This window comes from Aspergillus candidus (genome assembly GCF_002847045.1).
Source record: "Aspergillus candidus strain CBS 102.13 unplaced genomic scaffold BDW47scaffold_25, whole genome shotgun sequence".
NCBI classification, from domain to species: domain Eukaryota; kingdom Fungi; phylum Ascomycota; class Eurotiomycetes; order Eurotiales; family Aspergillaceae; genus Aspergillus; species Aspergillus candidus.
The window spans coordinates 146170-170447 of record NW_020194030.1 but is presented as its reverse complement, the minus strand read 5'-3'; the positions used below and the strand labels follow the sequence as shown (position 1 = coordinate 170447).

Sequence of the window (24278 nt, the reverse complement as noted above, 5' to 3'; positions counted from 1 at the left end):
TATCTTGGAACCGTGTTTATCCTTACCACGCAGCATGATTTTGAATCCAAGGAAGCTAGATGATGCCAGGAGTGGAGACCTTTTCTATGCGTTGGAAATTGTGCTAATATGTGTCGCCAAGAAATGGGTCACTATCCGACTTGGGAATACTGGACTCAAGGTTTCAAAAACCAGAACCTAAACAGATGACAGGGTTTGAATAAATTGAACTACAAATGTATAAATGTATAAATGTATACAGTGTTGGGATATTCACTACATTAAGCCGCACCAGACTCTTGTTTGGCAAACTGGCGAATGTGTGAAGACACAGATATATATCCTACTGAATACCTGCCTCATTGCCAATGTGATCATGATACACCCCGTTTAGGTAAACCAACCATCCATCAGACCTATCAGGCTGACTGAATATTATAGAACTGTGAGCAATCCAGATGTTAGCTGACTCGCGTCGTGTTTCCGTAAAAAGTGTTATCTCGACTCTTCGTGTTTTGCAATTACCTACAATCTGTCACAGCTCTAAGTGAATACCATCCCTCTTTTGACCATTCTAACTGGCCTTCTCACCTGATACACGACTGTCTATCTACTAACTTACATATTTGAGGAGGGTTGAGTATGGCACATCTAACAGAGATACTTACTACTTTACAGGAGAGTCGTTGCATGGCAGATATATACGTAGTGTCTCAAACACCTTGCTTGTATGGGGTCCAATCTCTTATCATTATTTCAAATACTGACCCAGAGTGAAGCTCTGGATATCACTGTCTAGCAACAGCCCGAAATGGAATAACCAGGTTACTGTATTCGATCTGTCAATCCCGCTTGCACCCCATAAACGTATGCCTAGATTTACCGTCACTGATCAGCTCATTGACCTATTCAAGTAATTGATGCATACGGACCGTAGCTTATAAGCATGGATACGCTTGTTGTGCATATCATGTAGTGCACCAGAGAGCACATTTTCCACCTGCTCCGAGGGTAGATTGAGAACCGGCTGTAATCCTCTCCCAGCAATCATCCGGAAGTCCATCTCGTGCAGCGCAGCCGACGTCGACGCCATCTGTCTCATATCGGGATCGTCCGACCAGTCAGACAACGGGGTTTTGCGAGTCGTCTCCGAGACATCCTGGAACCCGGCCGTTTCCATCACGTCCCCGAGACTCGTGACCAACCCCACCTGTTGGCCCATGATTCCCATCATTTTATCCGACATCATGTCAAATTGGAGAAGACCCTGCGCCTGGCTCAATGATCCGTCGTCGCTGAGTGTATGGGGCCCTAGGTCGGCGATCTCCAGCCATCCCCCTGGCGCAAGGCTCCTGTTGCTCTTTGGTCAGCACGTGCAATGGATGCCGGTTCTTAGGGCACAGGCGCACTACTTACGCGTGTACCTGACGCAGCAGATCGGGCCAGCTGCGAATGAAGCCCACCAAACCACGAATATGGATCAAATCGATCTTCTGTTGGGGGAGCCAGGTCCACTCGTTTTGGATGTCGGCCGAGATGAATTGACAATTAGGGAGGTTCCTTGTACCGTGGATCAATAAACGCGGTGCCCGCCAAAGTTGCAAATTAGGAGGGGATGTAGGCAACAGTCTTACCGTGCATTGATTCCAGGGTTCAAGTCAACGCCAAGGACCTTCCAAAGTCAACAAAGCAGCCCCCGCCACAACCCCTCACTCTTCTGGATAAGACAGGGAATTTGGGCATACGAACCTGACATGAAGGATACGCCTTGGCTGCAATTGCTTGTATTCAGCGCCCAACTCCGCAGGATTTCAAGATCGGAGAGTCTCTCACCGAACTCCGTTGCCCATACGCCAGCGCCGCAGCCCAGGTCGAGGACGCATAGCGGACGTTCAACGGGCGCTAAATGGAGCAATCCCTTGTTTGAGCGGACAAAGAACGCATGGCACAGTTCTACAGATGGGTTCTGAGTGTGAGAATTCGGTTCAAATGGGTGGTTGCCGCGCACGGCTTGGGTCTGGCCTGGCCGTACCGTCGTATAGCTGGTCTCCCTGTGCGGGTTAGATGGCGCCTGTTCGGCCGATAGTACGAATAGGACACTCACTTCTTGGTGAGAAACCAATGCTGTTCGATAATCAGGCGTGTTAGAAAGAAACAAAACACAGGAACATGAGCTGCGCACCTTTATCCATCTTGCCCTGCTCTGGCTTACGTTGATCGGAAATGGGAACGATTGTCTGCCAGAAACAAATAAAGAAATAGAGAACGCGATGCTTCTGGTCTTCTCAAACTATCCCAGGCTTAGAAACGATAGGGCACTATCCACTTACCTACGACTATTGCACGCAATATGAGCTGCGAACAAGGACTGGAATAATGACAGCAAGAGGGCCCCAATATTCCGGGAGTAAGGATCGACTCACCGCTGCTTGGGTATCTCGGCTCGTGCCTTCATCCCTTGCTTGATATGCCGTTGCACAGGGTCGGTGTAGACGTAGGGGGCCATCCCTCCCAAACTGCCGTTTGGCTTTTTGGTGCACTGGCTAAGAGTAGTCAATTATCCAATAAGACTAGTATGCAAAGTTAAGACTTTTGGCTCTACATCCAGACATATCTCATCGTTCTGAGATCGTTACGAACGGGGCATACTTGCCTCTTAATTTATAACGAGCCGTGTAGTTTACATCAAAGATGTAGAAGCTGAAACTCAGAAGATGGAATGATATTTCTGCGGAGACTTTTGCTAGAAGACCGTGGATGTGATCTGTAGTCCGATTCAGGATATCTACGGTAATACAGCTGTATATAGGGAGTTAGCGGGACCGCGTAGCTCGAGAAAGCGTAACACTGCATTCTTATGTCAAGTAAAAGTTCGAGTTATTGTTAATGAACAATAATAATACCCGGCCCTGTTGACCTCTACTGGCGGAAACCTGACTGGAACCATTGATTCAGCGTGAGCAACTCGGCCTCATCGTTAGCACCCTTGTCCTTGGCCTTAGCCGCTTCAGCTTTCAGATGAGCCGGAACCGTAGTAGAAGTCGGCTCATCACCAAAGTATTTTCCGTTGGTTAGTTCACCGAAGTGGAAAAGACGACGCTGATCTTCCAGCTCCGGAATTCCCGCTCCGAACATGTCCCACTTGGCCTGCCGCACGTATCGCACATTCTTGCCCGTAGCTACCGGCACGGTATCTATTAGTCTAGGGCACGTTTGATATCGCACAGACGAAGAAGGGTATTCCACATACCAGATTGGAATGCGTCGACGACCTGCGGGAAGGAAGAAGCATCGCTCAAGGCGGGAATCACTTTGCCGTTGTACCTCTCCGGCGCCAAAAGCACGCCGTGGACAATGTCTCCAAAGTCCTTCTCCACGGCAACCCAGGGAACTGGCATGTCGGTCTTGGCTCCCCAGCGTGGGGTGCTGAGAGTCAGGTATCCCTCGTCGTCTGGAAACTTGGGAAACCCGCCGAAAACCCTCGCAAAATCGGTATTGTTGAACAGTTCCATATACCATCCCGCGTAGACAGGACAAACGGATTTGAAATAACCCGTGCCAATGGCGTACTTCTCAACGCGAGATTTCACTGGGGACGACTCAGTCACATGCTCTTTTTGTGTGCAGGAGCAAATGTGGAATTGAGGGCTTACTTTCGGCTGCTTTGGCAGCGACTTCGCCCTGGGTAAATGCCGAGGTGGATACGGCCGAGCTGTAGACCAGGTGCTCTACCGATCCGGATTCGACGATGCCATCAATGATAAGTTTTCCGAGATCGAACTCGGTCGGCCCGTTGTCATTCATAAACATCTACATATTCGTGTCAGACAGAAAAAAGAGGTTTTCTAGATGTTTACCGGAGGAGAGTCAAACCGGATCTTCGGAGTTGGTGTTCAAGAAAGCAGCCCAGGAGCCCGAAAAGGCTTCCTGCACTTGGCTCTTGTTCCATCCGTCTGCCTGAACCACCTCTGCGCCGAGGGCCGTGAGGTTTTGTGCCGCGGTTGACGAAGCATTTCGAGTGATTGCTCTGACGGCAAACTCGGTGTTTTGCAGTAGTGATCGGACGACTGAGCCTCCCTGAGCACCAGTAGCCCCGTACACGGTGACTAGTTTCTTCGAGGCAGATGGGATGGTCATTTTGCCGGAAAGGATAAGGAATGGTTTTAGGGCTCTCGGTGGATCAATTAGGTCAAAAGGCCAGTAGGTCAGTTAGGTAGATAACAGCAGCTGTCAGAATAAACCAAGTGGGATAGATCATCTATACATAAGAGGGTAAAAATAAGGGGAGGAACAGCGCAATTAGGGCTAGGGCATGGTTTGTGGTTTGCTTGGACCTCATCCACACCCTAAGATTCTAGCATGAGACTCGGACAACTTGCAGATTGCACTACGACAGTCAACGAATGACCCGTATCCGCCAAAACAGGATGGATTGGTGGCACGAAGCACGACAAGTGTGAGGGGCAGTGCCGGAATCCGGGAAAGGCATACCCTGTAGTGACCCTTGCAGAGACAGGTTGCCGCAATGTGTGTAGATATCCCTGGCATCTACCACCCCGCTAGGCTCACCGCAAGTTCGAATGGTCCAGTCGCCACAGGAAATGGTTGCGGATAATCCTTACATTAGAGAACAGTTTTCCTGAAAAGGCTGCAGGGCAACACCCACGGTCTTGCGTTCCAACGACCCTCGTGGCTTGATATACGCTCCGAAGGAATGGGTTCTGAATTGAATCAAGCAAAATGAATGAAATCCATCAGTTTGAGCCCTATACCCTGACCTCTTTCGACCACTCCTTCCCACCAGCCTTTTATCATTTCGTGGCGCTCTCGTTCGCTATCCAAAAACCTCAGGATGCGATCCCCACTCTCAAGTCTGCCATCTTACGGGTGGTCGACCAGCTTCCCTTCCTCACGGGGGAAGTCGGCCCTTGTCCGGATGCCACAAAAAAGAATGTAATGCAAGTTCAGCCTAGCCCGACTACTACACACGAAACTTCGATTGTGCAGGTCAAGGAGCATCCACAGTTCGTCCTGTCCTCCACCCCGACACCAGAGAAGGGAACGGGCGCAGGACAGCACCATGCTCGCTGTGTGGATTTGCCAGGAGCCATTGTGCCCGAATTTGATTACTCGTCCATCCCGGCCCCTGTATTTCGTGCCCAGATCAACATCCTCGCCGACGGGATAGTCCTCTGTCTGGCCATCAACCACATGGTGATTGACGGGACCGGGACGGGAGCCTTGATCGACGTACTGGCTACCGCATGTCGAGGGGGTGAAGGCTCGGTGGATTATCTGCGCCGGTGTGATGCAATCCAGAAGAGCACCAGGCGTTATTTACAGGATTTGGGAACACAAGGCCGGCTGCCCGACGGTGTCCATTCTGGTAATGATCCTACCGACGTCGCGGGAGACATTTTCGAGCCTGGGAAATCTTATGCGAATCATACACTTGTGTTTTCAGACACTCAAATCAAAGCGCTTAAAGCTCGATGCAATGCAATTTTGGCGGAGATGTTCCCAGCAGCTAGTACTGGGCCGGCTAATACAGAGACAACCGTCAGAGACCAACGCTCACTAGTCTCATCCAACGATGTCCTCACGGCGCTATTGTGGATGAGCATCAATCAAGTGAAATTAAAACCAACGCAGCCGCGGGAGGAGTCATTTGTGAGTGTCCCCGTGAATACGCGGACGAGATTCTCCCCCTCCCTACCGGACAACTACTTGGGAAATGCCGTGCTCGTGACCGAGAGTAAGCTAGCCCTTTCAGAGTTACAATGCCTGAACGACGATGGTCATCTGGGGGAGACGTCTACTCAAAGCATCCGGCTACTCTCTCTGCTCGCTCACCGAGTCCGCTCAAGTATCACCACGGTGGATGACGAGTCTTTGAGAGTATCTCTCCGTCGAGCACACCACGCTAGTGACTGGGAAACACTGCTCGCTCGCCCGGGCGACGTGGTCGTGTCCAGCCTGCGGTTATGGAATTCTTTTAGTTTGGATTTTGGCCCCATACTCGGCGGTCTCGCCGCGCTAGAGCTCGTCCCTAAGTTTGCTATTGAAGGGGAATGTATCATCAAACCAAGTCGGTGTGACTCAAGTGGGAATGACATATGGGAGGTGATGGTTACCTTGAAGTCACAGCATATGCACGCATTGAGAGAGAATCAGTCAATGAGATCCGTGCTCCGGTGTGACTATCCTGTGGAGGTCTACCGGGCCAGTTAGATTAATCAATCAGCATTGTCGTTATCTTCTACAGTAATACCTTGCTTCGGTAGTTTTGTACTGCTGTGTAACCTCGTTGCGCTCGCCAGCAATGTTCCAAGGCAGGAATACGACGCAAGTTCCCATGAGAATGGTTATATGCCCCCTGTCTATCGGCTTTGGGACAACACATGCAAGGCGCCTCGTGTTATGCAGCTAAGGGGGTGGCCACCGCCACATCATTCCCAGGACGCTGGGGGGTTATGACGTTAGCCCCTTACTGCAGTAATCAACCATGCTGCCAAGGTGCTTTGCTCCCTTGCGAAGGGTGTTCGGTTGAATGCCAAAGCAGGCATGCCACCCGTTCTGTGGTGCGGACCGAGGAAGCCCCAACAAGCCGCTTGATAGAGAGCTCGTGGTGACTCTTCGGTTCTCAACACAGCGGTCTTGCACTTTTCGTACCTGCTCTTTTGCTTACCGACACAATTGACGATGTCGCCTCTAGATGATGTAGTGAGTCCGTCGGGCTGGATGCTCTGGAGGCTCACTGGGGCGGCGCTTGCTGTCATCGTGATCACCTCCGTCACCATTGTCGCTGCGGACTTTTACCGTCATTGGCAGAAGAGACGCTCTGTCGGCCAGATTCCTCTGATTCATGATGGGAGCTGGCTTAGCCCCAGCCTCCAGTGGCGGAGACCGTCCTTCGATGCAGAATCCGAGATGGCGCGCGCGTACAAGAAAGTAAGATATCTTCTCAATGAAGGAATGCAATACCTCGCTCACTTCGGATTTCGCCGTGATCGCATGTAGTATAGCAAGAACGGCAAGCCTTTTGCGTGGAAGACACAGAACGGGTTGGACATCGTTATTATCATCCCGCCGGAATGCGGCAAAGAATATTACAGCTTGCCGCGGGAGAAGTGCAGCTTCATGCACTGGGTTCGAAATGTGAGTCTGCGACGAGATGATGGCTGCTAGCAAATGATAGGATGCTGACCTTGGAGCGCTCTAACAGGAGATGTTTTTGAATACCGTGGTGGATGTGACTTGGAGGGTCCCCGTTGAAGCCGTCCAAATCAGCTCGCAGAGTGCTCCTATGGGTAGGTATTCAACAAAGATGGGGAGTGCTGCCCCAACATTGATACTAACGCGCGCGAAATAGAGCGTCTTGGCAGGGTGATTTTCGACCACCTCGACCGTGTCCTCCCCTTGTTCTTGCCCGGACCTGGTGATGATGGTAAGTTTTGCGAAGCACCCATCCCAAAAGGAACGTTTCCGGCTCCAGAGCTAAGATTTGCCGTTGTCTAGAATGGCGACAGGTCAATGGGTCCGACATGATGAACTCTTTTGTCAGGGATCTCGCTCTCTGTTTGTTTTTCAACCCCGGGTTCGGAGAAGAAGGTGGGCTACGTCGGCAAATGTCGGCATATATGGACGGACTCGCAGACCAGTGGTTTGCCCGACAAGAATCACCCTTCATCCTCGAGCATCTGGTGTGGCGGCTCTCACCACGGTGCCGTAAATTCCAATCCACAATCCAGACCATCAGACAGATCGTGGTGCCCGAGGTTCGTCGCCGGATCCAGCAGATCAGAAGCAACGACAAGGACAGTTGCTTCCTCCTGTCCGATCTCCTGATTAAACAAGCGCTAAAACGTGGCACTCTGTGTCGCGAGGGCAAAACGGGCGAGCAGGAGACCATCGAGGAGCTCATCGTCGACGAAATAATGTTCATGTACATGGAGACCGTGGCCCCTTTCCACCTCGTGGCCACTTGCATGGTGTTCCGCATCATGCGCCACCCTGAATACGTTGCTCCGTTGCGGGAGGAATTAGAAAGAGCCCTCGAACTTTGCGGTGGTGAGTGGAGCTTCGAGATCTTCAATCACACTCCCAAGATGGAGAGCTTCACGCGAGAGATTCTGCGTCTCCACAATCCCACATCAAGTAAGTCATCTCCTTGAATTGGGATGACATTGTGCTAATCTCGCTCCCCATTATCAGTCAGTGGTGCCAGATGTGTGATGGAACCCATCACGATCCCGTCACTAGGCTTGGCTCTGGAACGTGGGACACACATCAGCCTGCCCTCCCGCTTCATCCATACCGATCCGGAAAATTACCCTGATCCCATGACCTTCAACGGCTATCGTTTCTACGACGAAGCCTCCGGGACTTGCAATGTGCAGAAGACGCTGGCACCGTCGGAGGCGTGGCTCCCATTCGGCATTGGGACCAGCGCTTGTCCTGCCCGGCTCGTGGGTACGCGAACATGCCAGGCGCTGTTTGCCAAGATCCTGATGGACTACGATGTGGGTCAGATGGAAGATAAGGACGTGCCTCTGCAGATATGGTTGTTAGGGATCTATGTGCCAAGTCCCACTATCTCGGTATCTGTCAGGCGACGTGATGCAAGGCGAACTACCGAGGCTCTGGGTACCAAGCTTAAGCCCGAGGAATGAACGGCTGCGATAGAGGTCTGGGCCGGTTTTCTGATTAGAATTTTTTATATGCAGGATTCTCGTATAATCAATCAGTCCTGTTCTTTTCAGACCACAGTTCTTGGATATTTATCATAGTGGACACAATGATATATTGTTAGTTATATGTTGTCATCAAAATATGGAGCTACTTTACATAGCGTTCCATCGTTCTTAGCTCCCTTTCGTTTCGTTATTGTTCTCTTATGGAGTGTCCTGATATCGAACGTTTCCCCCCTTGTCGTACTAATGCATGTACGTATCAGTCTGTTGAGACCTCCCTGCCACTTCCAGATTTTAAATTAGAGAAGCTCACCAACAACGGGATACATGTCTTGGTATTCTGCCCCGCGTATGCGATGCAAGGAACACACACCGACCATACCAGGGGCGAGATGAGGCTAAGCTACTCAACCTGATCTTGCTTCCACATCTCCACGGGACCAAGAACCATGAAAGCTCTAAAATTCGGGCATATTGCGGTGAGCGTGTTCTTTACTAGGTGGACGGACCCACACGTCTGTGGGGTAGCAGGGAGACATCAGGCCATGGCCAGACGCCACCGTACGGGAATTCAACCTTCCCATCGTGGACTAAGAGGACAGACCCACGCGTCTGTGAAGTAGCATGGTGGCCTCAGGTCATGGCCAGACGCCACCTGATGGAATTCAACCCTTCCATCGTGGACTGGGGGGACAGACCCACACGTCTGTGAAGTAGCAGGGAGGCATCAAGTTATCGTGAGACGCCACCGTACGGAATTCAACCCTTCCATCGCGGACTGGGGGGACGGACCCACACGTCTGAAGTAGCACAGAGGCCTCAGGTCATGGCCAGACGCCACCGTACGGAACTCAACCCTTGCATCGCTGACTTATCCGAAGTGAACTGGGGGCAGGGCTGACAAGAGAGGGACTGAGGGAGGGTGAGTCCGCAACGCACCTCTTGCGTTGTGCGTTCGAGTCGATTTGCTAAGAAAAGCTTCATGACGTGACTACCAAGGGCGATATCCACAAGGGAACGAGTTGCTTGTTGAATCGGAATCGTATCTGGATACTGACTAGAATCATGCCCTCATTAACCCTGTCCGTTGTAGTTGAATATTGTCACATAATGTCTATAGGAGGAGGCCGGAACTAGTGTCATTGCTAGTAGCTAGTTTCCCAGCAGCCGTTGGAATGGCATCTGCTAGGGGTGAGATCAGCACCATCGCCGTACTCGCGAGATCTAGGGCTGTCTACGACCCCTAGTTGAGACACCAATGCGAGGTCAGCTGGAAGAGTGGTGGTGTAGCTGCAGCGTGCGCAGGGGTAGTATGTGGCCCCAATTATCTAGGTCCATTACGTGCATGCGGTAGGTGATCCCTACGTATGCAAGGAGGCTGCTGATCTGGGCATTTTGTCTGACTTTGGCAACCGGGTAATGGAAGCGTGAGAGAGGACTGTAGGAAGTAGTTAATGATCATAGCGCCAGCAATGAATATTAAATGTGGATTGTTGACTGAAAACCGTACTCTGAATTACTCTCCATTGTACTTTCTCACTTTTCTTGTCGTTGGTGACCGCACTCCGCGATGGATCTTTCCAACCACATATCACTTCTCGATACCAAAGTAACTGCCTTGACCAGTTGCACCTCGCTATCTCCAGATGGCGAACCGGACGACTCTTTGGGCTTGGCTGGCGCCATTTACCGCAGAGCCCGAGAGAGCCCCAGTGCGCCGGCCATTGAATTTGACGGCCAGATAATCAGTTACGCGCAACTACATTGCCATGCAGCCTTGCTTGCCAAAGAATTGTCCCGAAAGGGAGTCAACCGGGAAGAGGCAATCGGGATCATGACCGGGACCGGGTTCGAGCAGATCGTCGCCCAGGCCGCGGTGGTTTATGCCGGATGCACTTGTTGCGCTCTCGACCCAACCCTGCCCTTCGCGCAGCTGCAATATCGCTTGACCAATGCCGGAGCTCGGATCTGTCTGGTGGATCAGGAAAATAGCAATCGGTTGAAGGAGTTCGAGGTGATGCCGATCCGACTCGAGGTCCTCACGCCGAGCCAGGTAACCGCTGAGTTGGCAGTACCGCCGAGGGCGATGGGCACTGGGCATCGAACCCACCTGATGCACACGTCTGGTTCGACCGGCAAGCCCAAGACGGTTCAGATCCAGGCAAAGTCTCTGCTGCATCTCTCTCGGGATGATCGCAATGTGCCCATTGGGTATGAAGACCGGACGGCCCAGATGGCCATGGTCAGCTTCGATATCTCTTTGTTCGAGATCTGGGTGACGTTGTTACGTGGGGCCACGATTGTGCCTATGTCTCGCACCCTGCTGTCCGATGTCCCGCGTTTAGCTCGCACATGGCGTGAGCTCCGCGTGACCGTCATGCTGGTTCCCGCATCGCTGCTTCCCATGGTCGTTTTCGCCATGCCCACCGTCTTCTCCGGCATGCAGGTGGTCTATAGCGGTGGCGAGATGCCAAACCTTCCCGCGATGAAGATGGCCCTGGAGCAAGGGCCCCCGAATCACCTGTTCAATTGCTACGGTCCCACGGAATGCTGTATCTTCTCTTTAGTACACGAGGTCACCCTAGAAGACACGAAGAACAGTGTTTGTCCGCTCACCCGTCTCATCTCGGACACTAAGATTGAGATTCTGGATCCCAGCGGTCAACCCGTACCAGATGGAGAGTCTGGTGAGCTCTTTATCGGGGGTGACGGCGTGTCCCCCGGGTATGTCAATTTGGCTGATAAGACCGCCGAACGATTCGTTACCACGAGTCAGTACCCGGCACTGCCTTCAGGCTGCAACTTCTACGCCACCGGTGATCTGGTCCGCCGGACCGAGACCGGGGAGATTTACGTTCACGGCCGCATTGACAACCAGGTCAAGATCCGCGGGTTCCGCGTCGAGCTGGAAGGCGTCGAGGCGGCGATTATGGACACGGGCCTCGTCACGGCCACGGCCGCCTGCAAGGTGCAGCGGGGCGATGACGATCTCGGGGCTGCCCTAGTTGCTTTCGTTATTCCCAAGGACCCCATCACGTTCACCGGAAACCAACTCACTGATGCCCTGAAAGTGCAAGTGGCCGAATACCTGGTCCCGCAGGTCGAGGTGTGCACCGAGATGCCGCTCAACGGCCACACCAAGATTGACCGAGAACGGTTAGTCCGCGAGTTCCTCGAGGCTGCGACGAAGCGCCAAGTCGAGATGGCGGGGACCCAGGACGCGACGACGACGATCAGCAGGCTCCGAAAGATTTGGCATTCTGTTCTGCCTGGCTGTTCACGGCACATCGAAGACGGAGACACGTTCCACGCCCTGGGCGGCACCTCCCTCCAGGCCGCTATGCTGCTGATCCGCATGAAGCGTGAGTTTTCCGTGGAATTGACAGCCGTCATGGTATACGAGCAATTCACGTTGGCGCAGATGGCCCGCTATGTGGACGAGGGTGGCGCCAAGTATACGATTCATGCGGCACACAACCGGGCCTATCGCCAGGATGCCGATATCTATCGTTCCCTGGCTCTTCAGCCTCAGCCTGGTCAGCCGCCGCAATGGGACGCCCCCTTCGAAGGCCGCATCTTTATGACCGGCGCCACGGGATTCGTGGGCGCCTTCCTGCTTCAAACTCTCCTGACCCTCCCCGAGGTCAAGACGGTCGTGTGTCTGGTGCGGGCGAAGAATGATGAGAAGGCCCGAAACCGTGTCATGGGGATTCAGACTCAATATAACCTGTGCCAAGATTCGGTGGACTACTCGAAGCTGGTCGCCGTGGCTGGAGACCTGGATAGCCCGACTTTAGGACTAGGCGAGGAGCTCTTCCAACAACTCGGCTACTGGGCCTCGTGCATCTTCCATTCCGGGGCGCACGTCAACTACGCCCAGCCGTACCAGTCTCATCGTGACGCCAATGTTTTGGGAACAGCGAATATCCTCCGGTTCCAGGCTACCGGACGCTCCAAGCGGCTGTTCTACCTATCGACGCTCAACATCTACGGTCCCACCGGTCTGGTTGACGGGTACACTCGCGTGGGGGAGAACGATCCGATCACGAGATTCATGGATGCCGTGCAGTACGACAATGGCTACGCACAAAGCAAGTGGGTAGCCGAGAAGATGGTTCTCGAAGCCATTCAGGACAACTTCCCCATCAGCATCTTCCGCCCTGGCGCCATCTTCTGCCACAGTAAAACTGGCACCGGCAACGGGACGGACTTTGTCGCCCGTCTGATGGTTAGCTGTATGCGTCTGAAGTGTTACCCCACCATGCCCCAGCAAAGCAAGAACTTCGTCCCCGTTGACTACCTGGTGAACGCGGTGCTGCACCTGTCCCGGCAACAGTGTAGTCTCGGGCAGGCATATAACGTCGTCCCGACCCTGCACGAGCAGCCAGAAGATGAGATGAGACACATGTTCCATATGCTCGAGAAAGCCTGCCAAACGCCAATGAAGGAGATGCCCTATGATAAGTGGCTGGAGCTGCTCAAGACTCTGGACGACAATGATCCCCTCCGTCCCCTTCTTCCCATGCTGGAGGAAAAGGTCTTCGAAAATCACTGCCGCTGGGAAATGTACTCGAAAATGCCCATCTACGGAACTGAGAACTTGACGCGGGATCTCCGCGATGTGCCGGGTCTGGCCCAGTTCCCCGTCTTGGATCAACCTCTCCTCAACCGTTTCCTGTCCGAGCTGAATCTGATCTGAGTTGCGAACACATTGGCTTGGGCTTCGCGGTATACAGTGATACTTACCGGTAACCAAGTCGCGATAAAGGGTCTTCATATTTTACCCTTCCCCCCTAGTCGCGTTGGTCATACCCCGATCCGACTTAACAAATCACAGAGTTAATTTCTTCAGTGTCTATGGACCCCCTAGAATGAATATTTTCGTTGCGTTTTACGATATTGGTATTGCAAGCCACTGGATAATCCTCGTAGAAATCCGTAATTCTCATCACTGGTAGTAACCATTCATATCCAGCCTGCGTCTGACGACATTGACTTCCTGTCGCATCACTCTGTACTCCCCCGTGTATGACATCGATGGGCCCCTGGTAGATATTATCCACCTATCAAACAGAGTGACCCGAGTGCTCTGACCTGGATGGAGTGAAAAAGGGAACTCAACATGTAATGCGGCTCCATATCTCCAGTCAATGTCATTTGATAACAAGCAACGGACAAAGTAATATCTTGGGAACTATCCCTAAACCAAGGGGTTGAAACACAAAAGCTATGTAACTACAAAATATCACACTGGCCATATATCGATTCTCCGCACAAAAAGCTCTCTCACCCTCCCTATCATAGTCAGCATTGCTGGGTGGGTTTGTGAAAGGCCACCTTGCATGATACATGCAGGTAAATAAGGGTCATTTAGGAGGGTTATGCCAAGTAGATAGATAGGTGACCAAAGAGCTGTCGCCAACGGTGCATCCACCATAACATTCTTTTCGTAAGCCTACCGGTAGCTCGTGTTGATCAATCTTATATGGTTAGTTCCAGAGAACACCAGGAACGGGCTGGGTGTATTCCCGGCATTGGTATTCCTGCAAGGAGCCGTGGCCACCTGTCCATCAGAGATACCACGTAACTTAGTTTTTACCGCTCACAGATTGTTCGCAGAATCGCCCATAATACATACGTAAGTCTTGACCGCTTAGTTCGGCAAGGGGAAGATGGTGCAACGCAGAGAGGGCACGATGAATCTTCCCCCAAGCTTAAGAGCAGAGCAATTCCAATTTCCCTCTCGCTTTGATCTATCCACAATTTGAATAGGTAGGCGGAGCTTCACTGTGAAAATGGATGCTGCAGCCTTACTACAAGACTCTAACGCCATGCGCGTGGCTATTATGATAACAACCCTGCTGTTGGTCACATACTATGCCCTCGCCACGACATCCAAAACGCACCCCCGCGTGAATACGCCGAGCTGGCTGGACCTGTGGTCGAGAAAGGCGCGGCAGAGTTTTATTCAAAATGCCGAGGAACTGGTCAAAGAGGGATTCTCCAAGGCAAGTCAAGCCGCTCTTCATTCAAACTTGCCACACAGGGCTCCTGACTTCCGACGGGCCTCGCCCCAAAGATAGGCGCCGATTTTCTGGATTATGACCGATAGCGGATGGAAAATGATTCTTGCCCCAGAGTATGCCAATGAAGTTCGCAAGTTCGAGGAACATGGCACAGTGTCCTCCTCGACAAACGAGTTTCATAGCAATATACCCGGGTTTGAGCCATTCAACGCAGGGAGTCTGGTAGAGCTTCAGCTGGTCAAAGGCATGGCCAAGAAATGCTGCTCCAAGTCCGCTGGTTAGTGATTTTCTATCTACATAATTTCCAATTCTCTCTTGCCTATCTATATGTCTATCTTTTCCCCTAGAGTCGACACCAGAAGGCTTCTCCACTCTAACCGTACCATGGCACAGGTCATGTCTTCAGTTCTCTATCATTAGAATCCGGTCGTGTGGTGCAAGAGACGTGCAGCGATGATCCGAGTACGTATGAATTAACATGGCTCCATGAACCAGGGGGAACTCGGAGTGCAGAGGTTGACAGTAGAACAAACCAGATTGGAGACCTATTCAGGTGGAATCGACAGCCGTGCAGATGATTGCGCATTTGACAGCAGCTGCGTTTGCCGGACGTCAGTTATGCCGCAACTCCGAATGGATAGATATTACCGTCCAATATTCGCTGACTGCCATGGTGGCTGCCGAGCAGCTCTGGAGGTGGCCCCGGCTGGCGCGGCGATTGGCAGCCCGATTCCTACCGTCGTGTCAACTGCTCTCGGCGCAGGTGCAGCGAGCGAACGAGCTCGTCTCAACAGCTTCACAAGCTCGAAAGGACGAAACCACCGCCACGCAACAAGCGGGAACAGAGCAGTCCACGAGCTACCATGATGGTCTCGAGTGGATGGAGGAATGTGCCCGAGGACGTCCGTATAACCCGGGGGTTACCCAGCTCGCGGTCACTCTGGGGGCCGTAAACACGACAAAAGACCTCTTGATGCAAGTGCTGTATGACATCGCGGGAAAGAGTGATTTGATGGATGCGCTGCGGCTGGAGATCATGGCTGTAGTGTCCGAGCACGGCTGGACAAAGGCCACTATCGTCAAGCTGCAGCTGATGGATAGCATGATCAAAGAGAGCCAGCGGCTGAAACCTGTCGGAATTAGTAAGTTGTGCACTAGAACGCCCCTGGGGTGTAACTCCTTTTGGACCGCCCCTCTTCCTGCTTCACTCAATCCCAGTATATGTATAAATCGGTGATCCGTTCATAATTGGAATCTAACAATGATAGCCGGCATACGGCGCACGGCCGCGAGCGATATCCATCTTTCCGACGGCGGCATCGTGCCCAAGAACGTACCCTTTGAGATCTCCAACATGCACATGTGGACTGATGCCGATCTGTATCCCAACCCGCGCTCTTTCCAGGCCGACCGGTTCCTGCGTTTACGCCAAGTTCCAGGGCACCAGGCAACTGCTCAGCTGGCTTCTATGTCAGCAGACCATTTGGGGTGGGGACTGGGGAAAAACGCGTGTCCGGGACGTTTCTTCGTTGCTATGGAGGTCAAGGTTCTCCTTTGTCACCTCATTCTGAAGTATGACTGGAAACTCGCGGATGGGTGCACATCGGAAATTCGTCGGTATGGGACATTTCTCTCCGCGGACCCCCAGGGGAAACTGCTCGTGCGCAGACGACGCGAGGAAGTCGATTTGGATGGGCCCCTGATATAAAGGAACGGCGTCCGTGAGAACTGGGTTGAATTGGACATTGTCTAGTCGTGCCGGTAAGCTTGTTATCATGAAAGGGTGACGTTCTGATGTAGCGGCAAGCCGATGATTTGATATTATCTTCAGGATTCTGATAAACTTCGTGTCTCGAGCTGAAGTCCCCAAAAACTAGACAGAACGACATCTGATAGTTTTTTGGACTCAAGATCTGTTTTACAAGATGTTTTAGGCAGCCTCTTCCTAGACGGATACCTGACTTTCATTTGGCACAAAAGTATCTTGAACATTAGGAGGGTCTTAATGTTTGGCTTCTGCCCATGAGCCGTTGATCCCCTCTGAGCTACTCAGGGGCTTTCGATATTGGAACGAACTTAATCTCGCTAGATCTAAATGACAAAAGTATATGTCGTTGCCGGGTTCTGAGTTCATAGGCGAGTGTAATGATTTTCGTTGTGTGGTAGTGGATATCAAGGGTCGATTCTGCCGCAATCATGTTACGAAATATATACATGACATGGATATTACTTCGATTTTTGTTTCGAACATCTATTGGAATTTTCAGATTGCCTATTGTACTTGATATTCCTATTGGCCACGAGACATATTTTGAATGATTTTCCTACCCAATAACCTTTGGTTGATGATAACTGCGAGACCTTGTCAACACCCGCTGGCCCTCTTAAATGATATGCCTAATACTCATGTGTTATTACGATAAGCAGAGAGCCGGTAATAACAGTGCTAATCACCCCGCTGATTTACCAGGGCTTTCTTTTCGGTTGCAAAAGCTCATACCCCCTAAGGCGCAGGCCAAAACACCAATGTTATGCGCCGTATTGGCAGTAGGATTGTTTCCGGATCTTTTGGCCTTGGAGGTTGCTCGGCTCAGAAGGAATGGCAGCGTGGCGTCGCTTGTCTCGGCCTATATCGGGATGATTGTACTTTTTCAGCTTCTTCTGCCGGCGTTGCCTTGTTGTCTTAGGTTTATTCACCGTTGAAAGACATTGGCTTTGCTAATCATATTGGGTGATAGTACTTGGACAGATTAAAACCTGAATCATCTAGATCCATTCAATCGAACCATACCGGGAGTGTAGCATTTGGCCTCCACAGTAGATTATAATACAAGTTTCGACTGGATATCAGCCATTTGAGTAGAAATATTTGCTAATTCGACAGAACCTGATCAGGTTATAAATATTCAAGGTCATTATTGGTTTATAATACAAATCCATGCTAATATGAATAGTGGTAACTGAATGCTCTGGTGATTTCCACAAATGAACTTTTTAACCTAAATTTGGTGACTTGAAATAATTGATCCCATACTCCTAATCTTGAGGATAATAGGGATGGTGAAAAACTGGGAGAGAATGGATGATCGAATGGCTAAGCGTGGTCAGTGCCTGCTTCCAACCATAAAAAGCCGTCAATATAGTAGACCGCCAATTACCCATAAGATTTCAAGTGGGTACATGAATGTCATTCGGGAGGAAAAAGCCTAAAGTGACTATGTCACTACTCAATTAGTACTACGGCCTCAGATCATTAACCTGCACGGATGGGATCAGCACCCGTCCCCACGGAGCTTGCCAGAACGTCGCCAGGCTGTTGTTATAATTGGCCACGCGGCGCGGGGCATATCGCTTACAGCTTCGCACACGAGACGGTGAGTCGAAGCTGGGGCTGAAGTTGGTATCGTAGAGTTCCGCGTGCCCACGCACGCGGTCATACACATATAGGAGCAAATTGTGCTTTGTGAGCCACCCTAGATTAGAGACAACCAGGGATACAGAATGGCCGAGCTCGGAACAGCAGCTGCGGTAATTCAGGTTGCCGGAGTAGCAGCGACGGTCTCCACGGAGCTATATGATGCTCTCTCAAAGATCAAAAATGCGCCACTGGAAATCCTCAACCTGGTCAATGACATGGAGTCACTGAGTACTATCTTGTCAAATTTGCAGTCGGCTCTAGACTCGCCTGAAACACAGGTGATTGTTGACCAAGATGACGAGGTTAGAAGAGCAATGGCTGGTCTACCGAGTCTTATAGAGAACTGCGAGCATAGCTGCAGAAGAGTTTTGGACAAAGTTGGTCCGTTCAGCCAAGGTAGTGGACAGGCGGACAAGCAAGAGGATGGAAAGAATTTATCAACTGTGTCGAAACGTCGGTCTTTTCTGTGGTATTTCAAAAGAAAGAGTATACTGGAATCTGTGTATGAGCTCCAGCGCACGAGATCCATCCTATCTGCCGCAATGGGTAGCGTCACCTTGTGAGTGCCTTGTTCTAGCCTCGAGGCTAGCGTTAGAATCGATGAGTGCTCACGGAACATAGCATCCTTACAATCAGAACCCCCGGCCAGGCTGCTCCACCCTACGACGCAAAGCAAATATTTGACGACGATACCGGCTCCGCTGTCATGAAATGGATGGCCTCGGTGGAATCCGAACAGTTGACCATGGCCGGCAGTGACTTATTTTCCATTGCAGAATCAGTGCCCATTATACCCACTGATCCTCAGCTCACCGAGAACCTTCTTTCAACCGTCCGAGCCGGTAAAACAATGGTTGCAGAGTTACTGCTAGATCGAATTGACGTCAATTCTCGGAGTTCCCGAGATGGGCGGACTGCGCTCTCTGTTGCCGCCGAACATGGCAATGCCAACATGACCAAAATGCTCCTTGACCACGGCGCTGAAGTGGACATGGCTCAGTTCAGTCGAAATGTGTCCGAGGGATTGGGACCAGACTGGATTGGCGGGCGCACCCCGTTAATATGGGCAGCGAGTCGATCTCACAGCCACATTGTCGAGATTTTACTGAACCATGGAGCGGATCCAAACAAAGCCAACAGCGCCGGGCGTTTTCCCCTGCATTTTTGCTGTATGAGGGATGATCGGAAATCCGCGATGATTCTACTTGAGCATGGCGCGGATGTGAACTGTCGAAGTCTTCACCATGTACGTTGCCCGTCTTATCGCTATCGCACCGATAGCTGTTTCTCCTTCTAACCTCGATTATAGGGTTGGAGACCAATTCACGAAGCAGGGATTAATAGAAATCACGCATTGCTGCAAATGCTGCTCGAGTATAAACCTTCACTTGATGTTACTATCGAACCAAACGGGGGCTGTTCAGCCAAGGCCCCAATACATATGTTCGTCAGCCACAAAATGCCAGAGTCTACGAAGCTACTCCTCGACAGGGGAGCAGATCCTGACCTCGGAATGTTAGAAAACACTACTGCTTTGCATCTTGCAGCTGCTGAAGGCTGGCTGGAAGGGATAGACCTGCTCCTGAAGAAGGGTGCCTCAATTAATGCGCAGGACGCGCTCCTCCTGGAAACGCCATTGCATAAGGCGGCCCGCAATTGCCAGCTACAATCCTGTGAGCTGCTGCGCGCACATGGCGCCAATGAAAAACAACTGAACATTGATGGACTGGCCTACCAGGATATCTTGCAGTATGCGCAGGACTACCCGGATGATTGGAATGTGCCCCATGTCCGATTCTGCTTTCTCAGCGAGGGTAAGTCACGGGATTAGTGGTTTTTTTTTTTTTTTTTTCTCTAAGTTTTTGCCGGTCCGGACTGTACCACTACGCAATCTAAATATACTTCGATCAAGATAGTTGTCAAGAACAGAGACTGTGGGTGTTCGAACGGTCTATAGAGGCTAGGTAACCTGTTCTTAATAGCATTGGTTTTGGTGATGTACTCGACTGCTACAAGATTTTCTTTTCGATGGTCATGACCTAAAAGCCTTCGCTGTCTTAAGGATGTTACCATGTTGTGATAGTTATTAGGAAGATACGACTGCAGCATTTATGATGCTATCTATTTTGGCGGACAGGCTACATACAGGACTGTGAATGATGTCAGGTTGAGTTATAATGATAGGCCGGGTTGACTATAGCCTTCCATAGAGTAATGAATGAAGTCCCCATATAACCTCACGTAGAGTTTTCATAAGCCTCTGTCATTTCCCCTTTTCTTACTTCTGCAGCTCTCTTTCCCACTATTATCTACGTTGTGAAGGTGAGTCTCGCTTCAACCACCAGTCCCAACCATCCCGTGTGTCCTATTTCATGCAATAACAGGGGTGACTAGCTTTAGACTGCTCCATGCAGCTGTTTGTACCTTGTGGGAGTTCGGTGGGATAATTATGGAGTAGTTCGACTCACAAAGCAACTAATCGGCTTGCCGAGTGACACTTTTGCACCCTGTTGACTTGTATACTTAAGCCATGGTCTTTTAGCTTTCTGTACTTGATTTACTGTGTGTCTTGGAAAGTTTTCAAGGGGCTTGAATATTTAGCTGACAATGCACGTTGCTTCTAGATGTCTTTCTTGTCTCGCGTCATTGTGTCACCGGCGCTCACGCCGTGGCTGTCCGAGCGACCCGGACCGACACGGCCGCTCCTGCTGTGCCCGAAACCGCTCCTGCCAACGTCGTGGTTGTCATTCCAGTCCCGTCCCCAGCCCTGATGTCTGACATGAGACGTTATCTGAATTGTCACAGAATTCAACAGAGTTAAGACTATCCCCAACCTCCAGCTTTTTTCGCATGACCACCGACATGCCTTAGGTGCGTCCAGTTAGCATCCACGAAATGCCTTCAGGCCAGATGCGTGACAACATACGACACCGTGAACGAACCACTGCCCGACTTGCATTCGGGAACACACCATGCCGAAATAACGCTCTACAAAATGTTAATCAGGGGATATACCATATGGACAATAGTGGCATACATAACTCTATCCCTGTTCGCAGAGCTGTTCCCTTCGACCTACTATATGCTTGCGATGATAGAGTCGCCGAAGCCTCCGGCGGCTAGGATGACTTTTCTGTCAGCCTGTCGACGGATGGCGCGCCCCTTCTCGTCTTACTTGGAGAACAAGTCGCCATACGATGTCTTTCAAAGTGAATAACCAGGTTGGATTTTACAGTGTTTGCCATGGTACCGAGGGGTCATTATATCGGTCATGTCTGCTATTAGACTGTGTGAAGGGCTGGGTCTGTAGATTCTAGGCAGAATAATGAGTGGCAGGTAGTTGAGGTATGGTTTACTTCAAGAGAACAGAGCACAGAGCACGGTTTAGCGTTCCATTGAAGCATATGATACTATTTACTGTAGCTCCTGGTACATACGACCATAGGGTGTGGAGAACAGGGCTTCCCGTCCGCTCAGCCGTACTTAAGCCACACGCCGGCCGGTTAGTAGTATGGTGGGTGACCACATGCGAATCCCGGCTGTTGTATGTTTTGCTTTTTTATTTATGATTCTTTTTGTTTTCTTATATGTTGCTCGATGTTTCTTGTTTATTACCGGGTTGAGTGAGCTGTCTTCTTTGCGTGGAGCTCGGCTGGATAAATCCCGGATAACCTCGAACGACTTCAATTATTTACTAAGACCTCTCGCTCCCACTAGTTCAGATACAAGGTAGTTATGAAAGTCGTGTCATGCTGTCATTACAACTGATATTTCCTCTAATAAAAGCTATGGAAATGGGCTTTGTGTGGGAACAATAACAATAACTAGACCAGGACCGTGGCAAACCATTCAAGTTGAATGTCACCAAAAAGTCTTGTCTTAACCCGATTTCAAATCGTTCCTGCTAATAACAAATATATGTCTATATAACAACTGTAGACTGACTGCAATCGGTCAGCATGTCTGGTGAGTTAGAGGGCCTGAACGGCTTTCCCATACCAATTTGTATTTCACCCTCTTGGAACCTCTTCCATGGCCTCAAGATCATTAATATTTATAACCCTTCTGACTGTTTCCCATCAGACCTTCCACGTAAAGAACACCAAAGACAGAACAACCCCAAGCAAGCTATTCAGTAACTGAGGTTACACCGAATCATCCGGCGAGGTCTTCTTCTCCTTCTCTAGCTCTTCCAGCCGACTTGACTCCTGCACATCGAGACCCGTCTTATTCATCTTATGGTCCCTCGAAAGGATCTGCTTGCTGATAAACACACTCAGCAGCAATGCCGCCCCAGAAAGCGCAGTATAGAAGATCCATTCACTCCGCAGCGCAGTGTTGTAGCGATCTCTGACCAAATTGCGGGCCGCATCCGGCAACGCGCGAATCTGACCAGACGCAGTGGTCGCACCACCAGACGTGATCAGCTCTGTCAGAGCAGGGGACACCACGCCCTCGATGTCGCGCTTGTACGCGCGGATGCGGTTTTGGAAGATCACGCCGCCGAAGACGATCGACATGGCGGTTGCGATGTCGCGCGCGAAGAACACCGTCGCTGCGGCGCTGGCGATGTCGGCGGGCTTGGTGAGGGAGAAGATGGCGATGATGGGCGCCTGGAAGAGCGGGCCAAGGCCGAGTCCTGCGATGATCTGGAAGATGATAATTCGTGGCCAGCTCGGGTAGGGCTGCAGGTTGATGTACAGCCCGTGGCCGAGGATCATCATGACCAGGCCGAAATAGATGGGCGGGCGGTAGCGGCCGGTGTGGCTGATGTAGACTCCTGTTAGGGTGGAGGCGACGCAGAGCGTGACTGCTACAGGGAGGAGGTAGACGCCGGAGAGGATGGGGGTGGCGCCGAGGACGATCTGGAAGTACAGCGGGAGGTAGTAGAGATCTGCGATGTAGGCGAGGCCGTGGATGTAGGCGATGCCGAAGGTGGCGAGGTTGGAGCTGGACTTGAACAGACGGAGCGGGGTGATGGGGTATTTTGCGACTTTCCATTCGATCAGCGCGTAAACGACGATTGTCACGATGCCGAACACGATCAGGCAGATCACCGTGGCTGAATTCCAGGGGTAGGTCGCGCCGCCGTAGCCGAGCCCTAGGAGAAACATGACGGTTCCTCCCACTATGGTGATTGTGCCCAACCAGTCCATTGCGAGGATGCCTTCGAGGAAGGGGGTGCGCGGGGTGTGCACTTCCAGGAAGAAGAAGACGAGCACGCCCGCCACGCCAGCAACCGGTACTGGAGATTATTATTAGGTTGAGGGAAGATTTCAATCGTCTAGGTAGCACGTACAGTTGATCCAGAAGCACCAGCGCCAGCTCACGAATTGGCAGAATGCACCGCCGACGATCGGACCCAGACCGCAGGCGACGCCCCAGGTCACGCCCAGCACGCCAAAGTATTTGCTTCGTTCACTGTCCGACGGTCAGTATATGGTTGTAGATAATGAGGTGCCAAGTCCTACCGAGGGCTGAAGACGTCGCCGATGACGGTGGCAGACAGACCAAGGATACCACCGCCGCCTGTGCCTTGGATGACGCGCCCCGCGATGAGCATGTCGATGTTGGTCGCTAGCGCGCCAATCAATGATCCGATAAAGAAGACGATAATGCTGATCATGAGGACAGGCTAGAGACGAGTTAGTGTTGCTACTGCAGATGTGTGGATCATATCACTTTACCTTGCGGCCAAAGATGTCGCTCAACTTCCCCCATGGTGGTGTTGAAGCTGTATATCGTTAACGCGGGCACATGGATATGGGTTATTGGGTAGGATGTATACCAGCAGCGGGCAGAAGATAGGCAGTTCCAATCCAGGTGAATTCCAGTTCGCTGGTGTGGAGGGAGCGTGAGATGGACTCGGCGGCGGTCGAGATGATGGTCTTATTCAGTTAGCCTTTCTTTTCTCCTTATTCTTCTTTTTTATCGAGTAGCGCTTACCTGCTCCAACGCGGCAATGAAAGTCGAAAGCTAGAAGCTGTCAGTGGTGTATACTTCGATTTTGCGCAGAACACATACGCAAAGCGACGACACCAGCAACCATGTCTTCATTGGACTCAATTTTTCTTCTTTATCTTCTTGGTCATCGCTATCCTCAGTAGGGCTCGTATCCTCGACCGACTTCTCACTGAGGTCCTTGAGACTGGCCTCCGTCGA

At 51.3% G+C, this 24278-nt stretch overlaps 8 protein-coding genes across 8 annotated transcripts; 5 read left to right on the top strand and 3 right to left on the bottom strand.

The window, feature by feature from the left end:
- Nucleotides 1-714: 714 nt before the first annotated feature.
- On the bottom strand, nucleotides 715-2441 carry BDW47DRAFT_106560 (class I SAM-dependent methyltransferase). Its single transcript, XM_024812793.1, has 9 exons — nucleotides 2162-2441; nucleotides 2084-2103; nucleotides 2012-2030; nucleotides 1813-1932; nucleotides 1729-1751; nucleotides 1614-1651; nucleotides 1396-1539; nucleotides 912-1331; nucleotides 715-852 (listed from the first exon to the last, which is right to left on the bottom strand). Exons 1-9 carry the CDS (start codon nucleotides 2169-2171, stop codon nucleotides 822-824), a joined length of 825 nt encoding a protein of 274 aa, XP_024671659.1. The 5' UTR covers nucleotides 2172-2441; the 3' UTR covers nucleotides 715-821.
- A 379-nt stretch (nucleotides 2442-2820) lies between these two features.
- BDW47DRAFT_35458 (NmrA/HSCARG family protein) lies at nucleotides 2821-4197 on the bottom strand. The gene is made up of 4 exons (XM_024818811.1): nucleotides 3853-4197; nucleotides 3633-3789; nucleotides 3230-3568; nucleotides 2821-3158 (listed from the first exon to the last, which is right to left on the bottom strand). The coding sequence occupies exons 1-4, from the start codon at nucleotides 4114-4116 to the stop codon at nucleotides 2899-2901; spliced, it is 1020 nt and encodes a 339-aa protein (XP_024671658.1). The 5' UTR covers nucleotides 4117-4197; the 3' UTR covers nucleotides 2821-2898.
- A 412-nt stretch (nucleotides 4198-4609) lies between these two features.
- On the top strand, nucleotides 4610-6330 carry BDW47DRAFT_106557 (transferase family-domain-containing protein). Its single transcript, XM_024812792.1, has 3 exons — nucleotides 4610-6037; nucleotides 6114-6194; nucleotides 6251-6330. Exons 1-2 carry the CDS (start codon nucleotides 4720-4722, stop codon nucleotides 6116-6118), a joined length of 1323 nt encoding a protein of 440 aa, XP_024671657.1. The 5' UTR covers nucleotides 4610-4719; the 3' UTR covers nucleotides 6119-6194; nucleotides 6251-6330.
- A 283-nt stretch (nucleotides 6331-6613) lies between these two features.
- BDW47DRAFT_106555 (cytochrome P450) lies at nucleotides 6614-8809 on the top strand. Its single transcript, XM_024812791.1, has 6 exons — nucleotides 6614-6930; nucleotides 7000-7137; nucleotides 7205-7289; nucleotides 7352-7426; nucleotides 7498-8136; nucleotides 8194-8809. Exons 1-6 carry the CDS (start codon nucleotides 6682-6684, stop codon nucleotides 8649-8651), a joined length of 1644 nt encoding a protein of 547 aa, XP_024671656.1. The 5' UTR covers nucleotides 6614-6681; the 3' UTR covers nucleotides 8652-8809.
- A 1390-nt stretch (nucleotides 8810-10199) lies between these two features.
- BDW47DRAFT_35443 (antibiotic synthetase) lies at nucleotides 10200-13566 on the top strand. The gene has a single exon (XM_024818810.1). The coding sequence runs from the start codon at nucleotides 10243-10245 to the stop codon at nucleotides 13369-13371; it is 3129 nt and encodes a 1042-aa protein (XP_024671655.1). The 5' UTR covers nucleotides 10200-10242; the 3' UTR covers nucleotides 13372-13566.
- A 1228-nt stretch (nucleotides 13567-14794) lies between these two features.
- On the top strand, nucleotides 14795-16406 carry BDW47DRAFT_126110 (cytochrome P450; the record flags this gene model as incomplete). The annotated part of the gene is made up of 4 exons (XM_024816499.1): nucleotides 14795-14975; nucleotides 15092-15160; nucleotides 15235-15840; nucleotides 15967-16406. 4 exons carry the CDS (start codon nucleotides 14795-14797, stop codon nucleotides 16404-16406), a joined length of 1296 nt encoding a protein of 431 aa, XP_024671654.1.
- Nucleotides 16407-18658: 2252 nt separating this feature from the next.
- BDW47DRAFT_126109 (ankyrin repeat domain-containing protein) lies at nucleotides 18659-21239 on the top strand (the record flags this gene model as incomplete). Its single annotated transcript, XM_024816498.1, has 5 exons — nucleotides 18659-18675; nucleotides 18738-19172; nucleotides 19608-19930; nucleotides 20741-20888; nucleotides 21215-21239. 5 exons carry the CDS (start codon nucleotides 18659-18661, stop codon nucleotides 21237-21239), a joined length of 948 nt encoding a protein of 315 aa, XP_024671653.1.
- A 1022-nt stretch (nucleotides 21240-22261) lies between these two features.
- On the bottom strand, nucleotides 22262-24173 carry BDW47DRAFT_117843 (MDR family MFS transporter; the record flags this gene model as incomplete). Its single annotated transcript, XM_024815131.1, has 7 exons — nucleotides 22262-23361; nucleotides 23416-23537; nucleotides 23588-23751; nucleotides 23804-23850; nucleotides 23905-24004; nucleotides 24063-24092; nucleotides 24141-24173. The coding sequence occupies 7 exons, from the start codon at nucleotides 24171-24173 to the stop codon at nucleotides 22262-22264; spliced, it is 1596 nt and encodes a 531-aa protein (XP_024671652.1).
- Between the last annotated feature and the right edge of the window lie 105 nt (nucleotides 24174-24278).

What these genes read in the sequence shown, in the direction of transcription:
- BDW47DRAFT_106560 (XM_024812793.1), bottom strand. An exon ending in CTGCTGCGTCAGGTACACGC is followed by an intron (nt 1,332 to 1,395) that starts GTAAGTAGTGCG and finishes AAAGAGCAACAG; the next exon opens with GAGCCTTGCGCCAGGGGGAT. An exon ending in ATCCATGCTTATAAGCTACG is followed by an intron (nt 853 to 911) that starts GTCCGTATGCAT and finishes CGGTAAATCTAG; the next exon opens with GCATACGTTTATGGGGTGCA.
- BDW47DRAFT_35458 (XM_024818811.1), bottom strand. Translation starts at nt 4,116, where the DNA reads ATGACCATCCCATCTGCCTCGAAGAAACTAGTCACCGTGTACGGGGCT. An exon ending in CGCTGCCAAAGCAGCCGAAA is followed by an intron (nt 3,569 to 3,632) that starts GTAAGCCCTCAA and finishes AGTCGTCCCCAG; the next exon opens with TGAAATCTCGCGTTGAGAAG. An exon ending in CGTCGACGCATTCCAATCTG is followed by an intron (nt 3,159 to 3,229) that starts GTATGTGGAATA and finishes CCGTGCCGGTAG; the next exon opens with CTACGGGCAAGAATGTGCGA.
- BDW47DRAFT_106557 (XM_024812792.1), top strand. Translation starts at nt 4,720, where the DNA reads ATGAATGAAATCCATCAGTTTGAGCCCTATACCCTGACCTCTTTCGAC.
- BDW47DRAFT_106555 (XM_024812791.1), top strand. Translation starts at nt 6,682, where the DNA reads ATGTCGCCTCTAGATGATGTAGTGAGTCCGTCGGGCTGGATGCTCTGG. An exon ending in CTCGCAGAGTGCTCCTATGG is followed by an intron (nt 7,290 to 7,351) that starts GTAGGTATTCAA and finishes CGCGCGAAATAG; the next exon opens with AGCGTCTTGGCAGGGTGATT. An exon ending in GCCCGGACCTGGTGATGATG is followed by an intron (nt 7,427 to 7,497) that starts GTAAGTTTTGCG and finishes GCCGTTGTCTAG; the next exon opens with AATGGCGACAGGTCAATGGG.
- BDW47DRAFT_35443 (XM_024818810.1), top strand. Translation starts at nt 10,243, where the DNA reads ATGGATCTTTCCAACCACATATCACTTCTCGATACCAAAGTAACTGCC.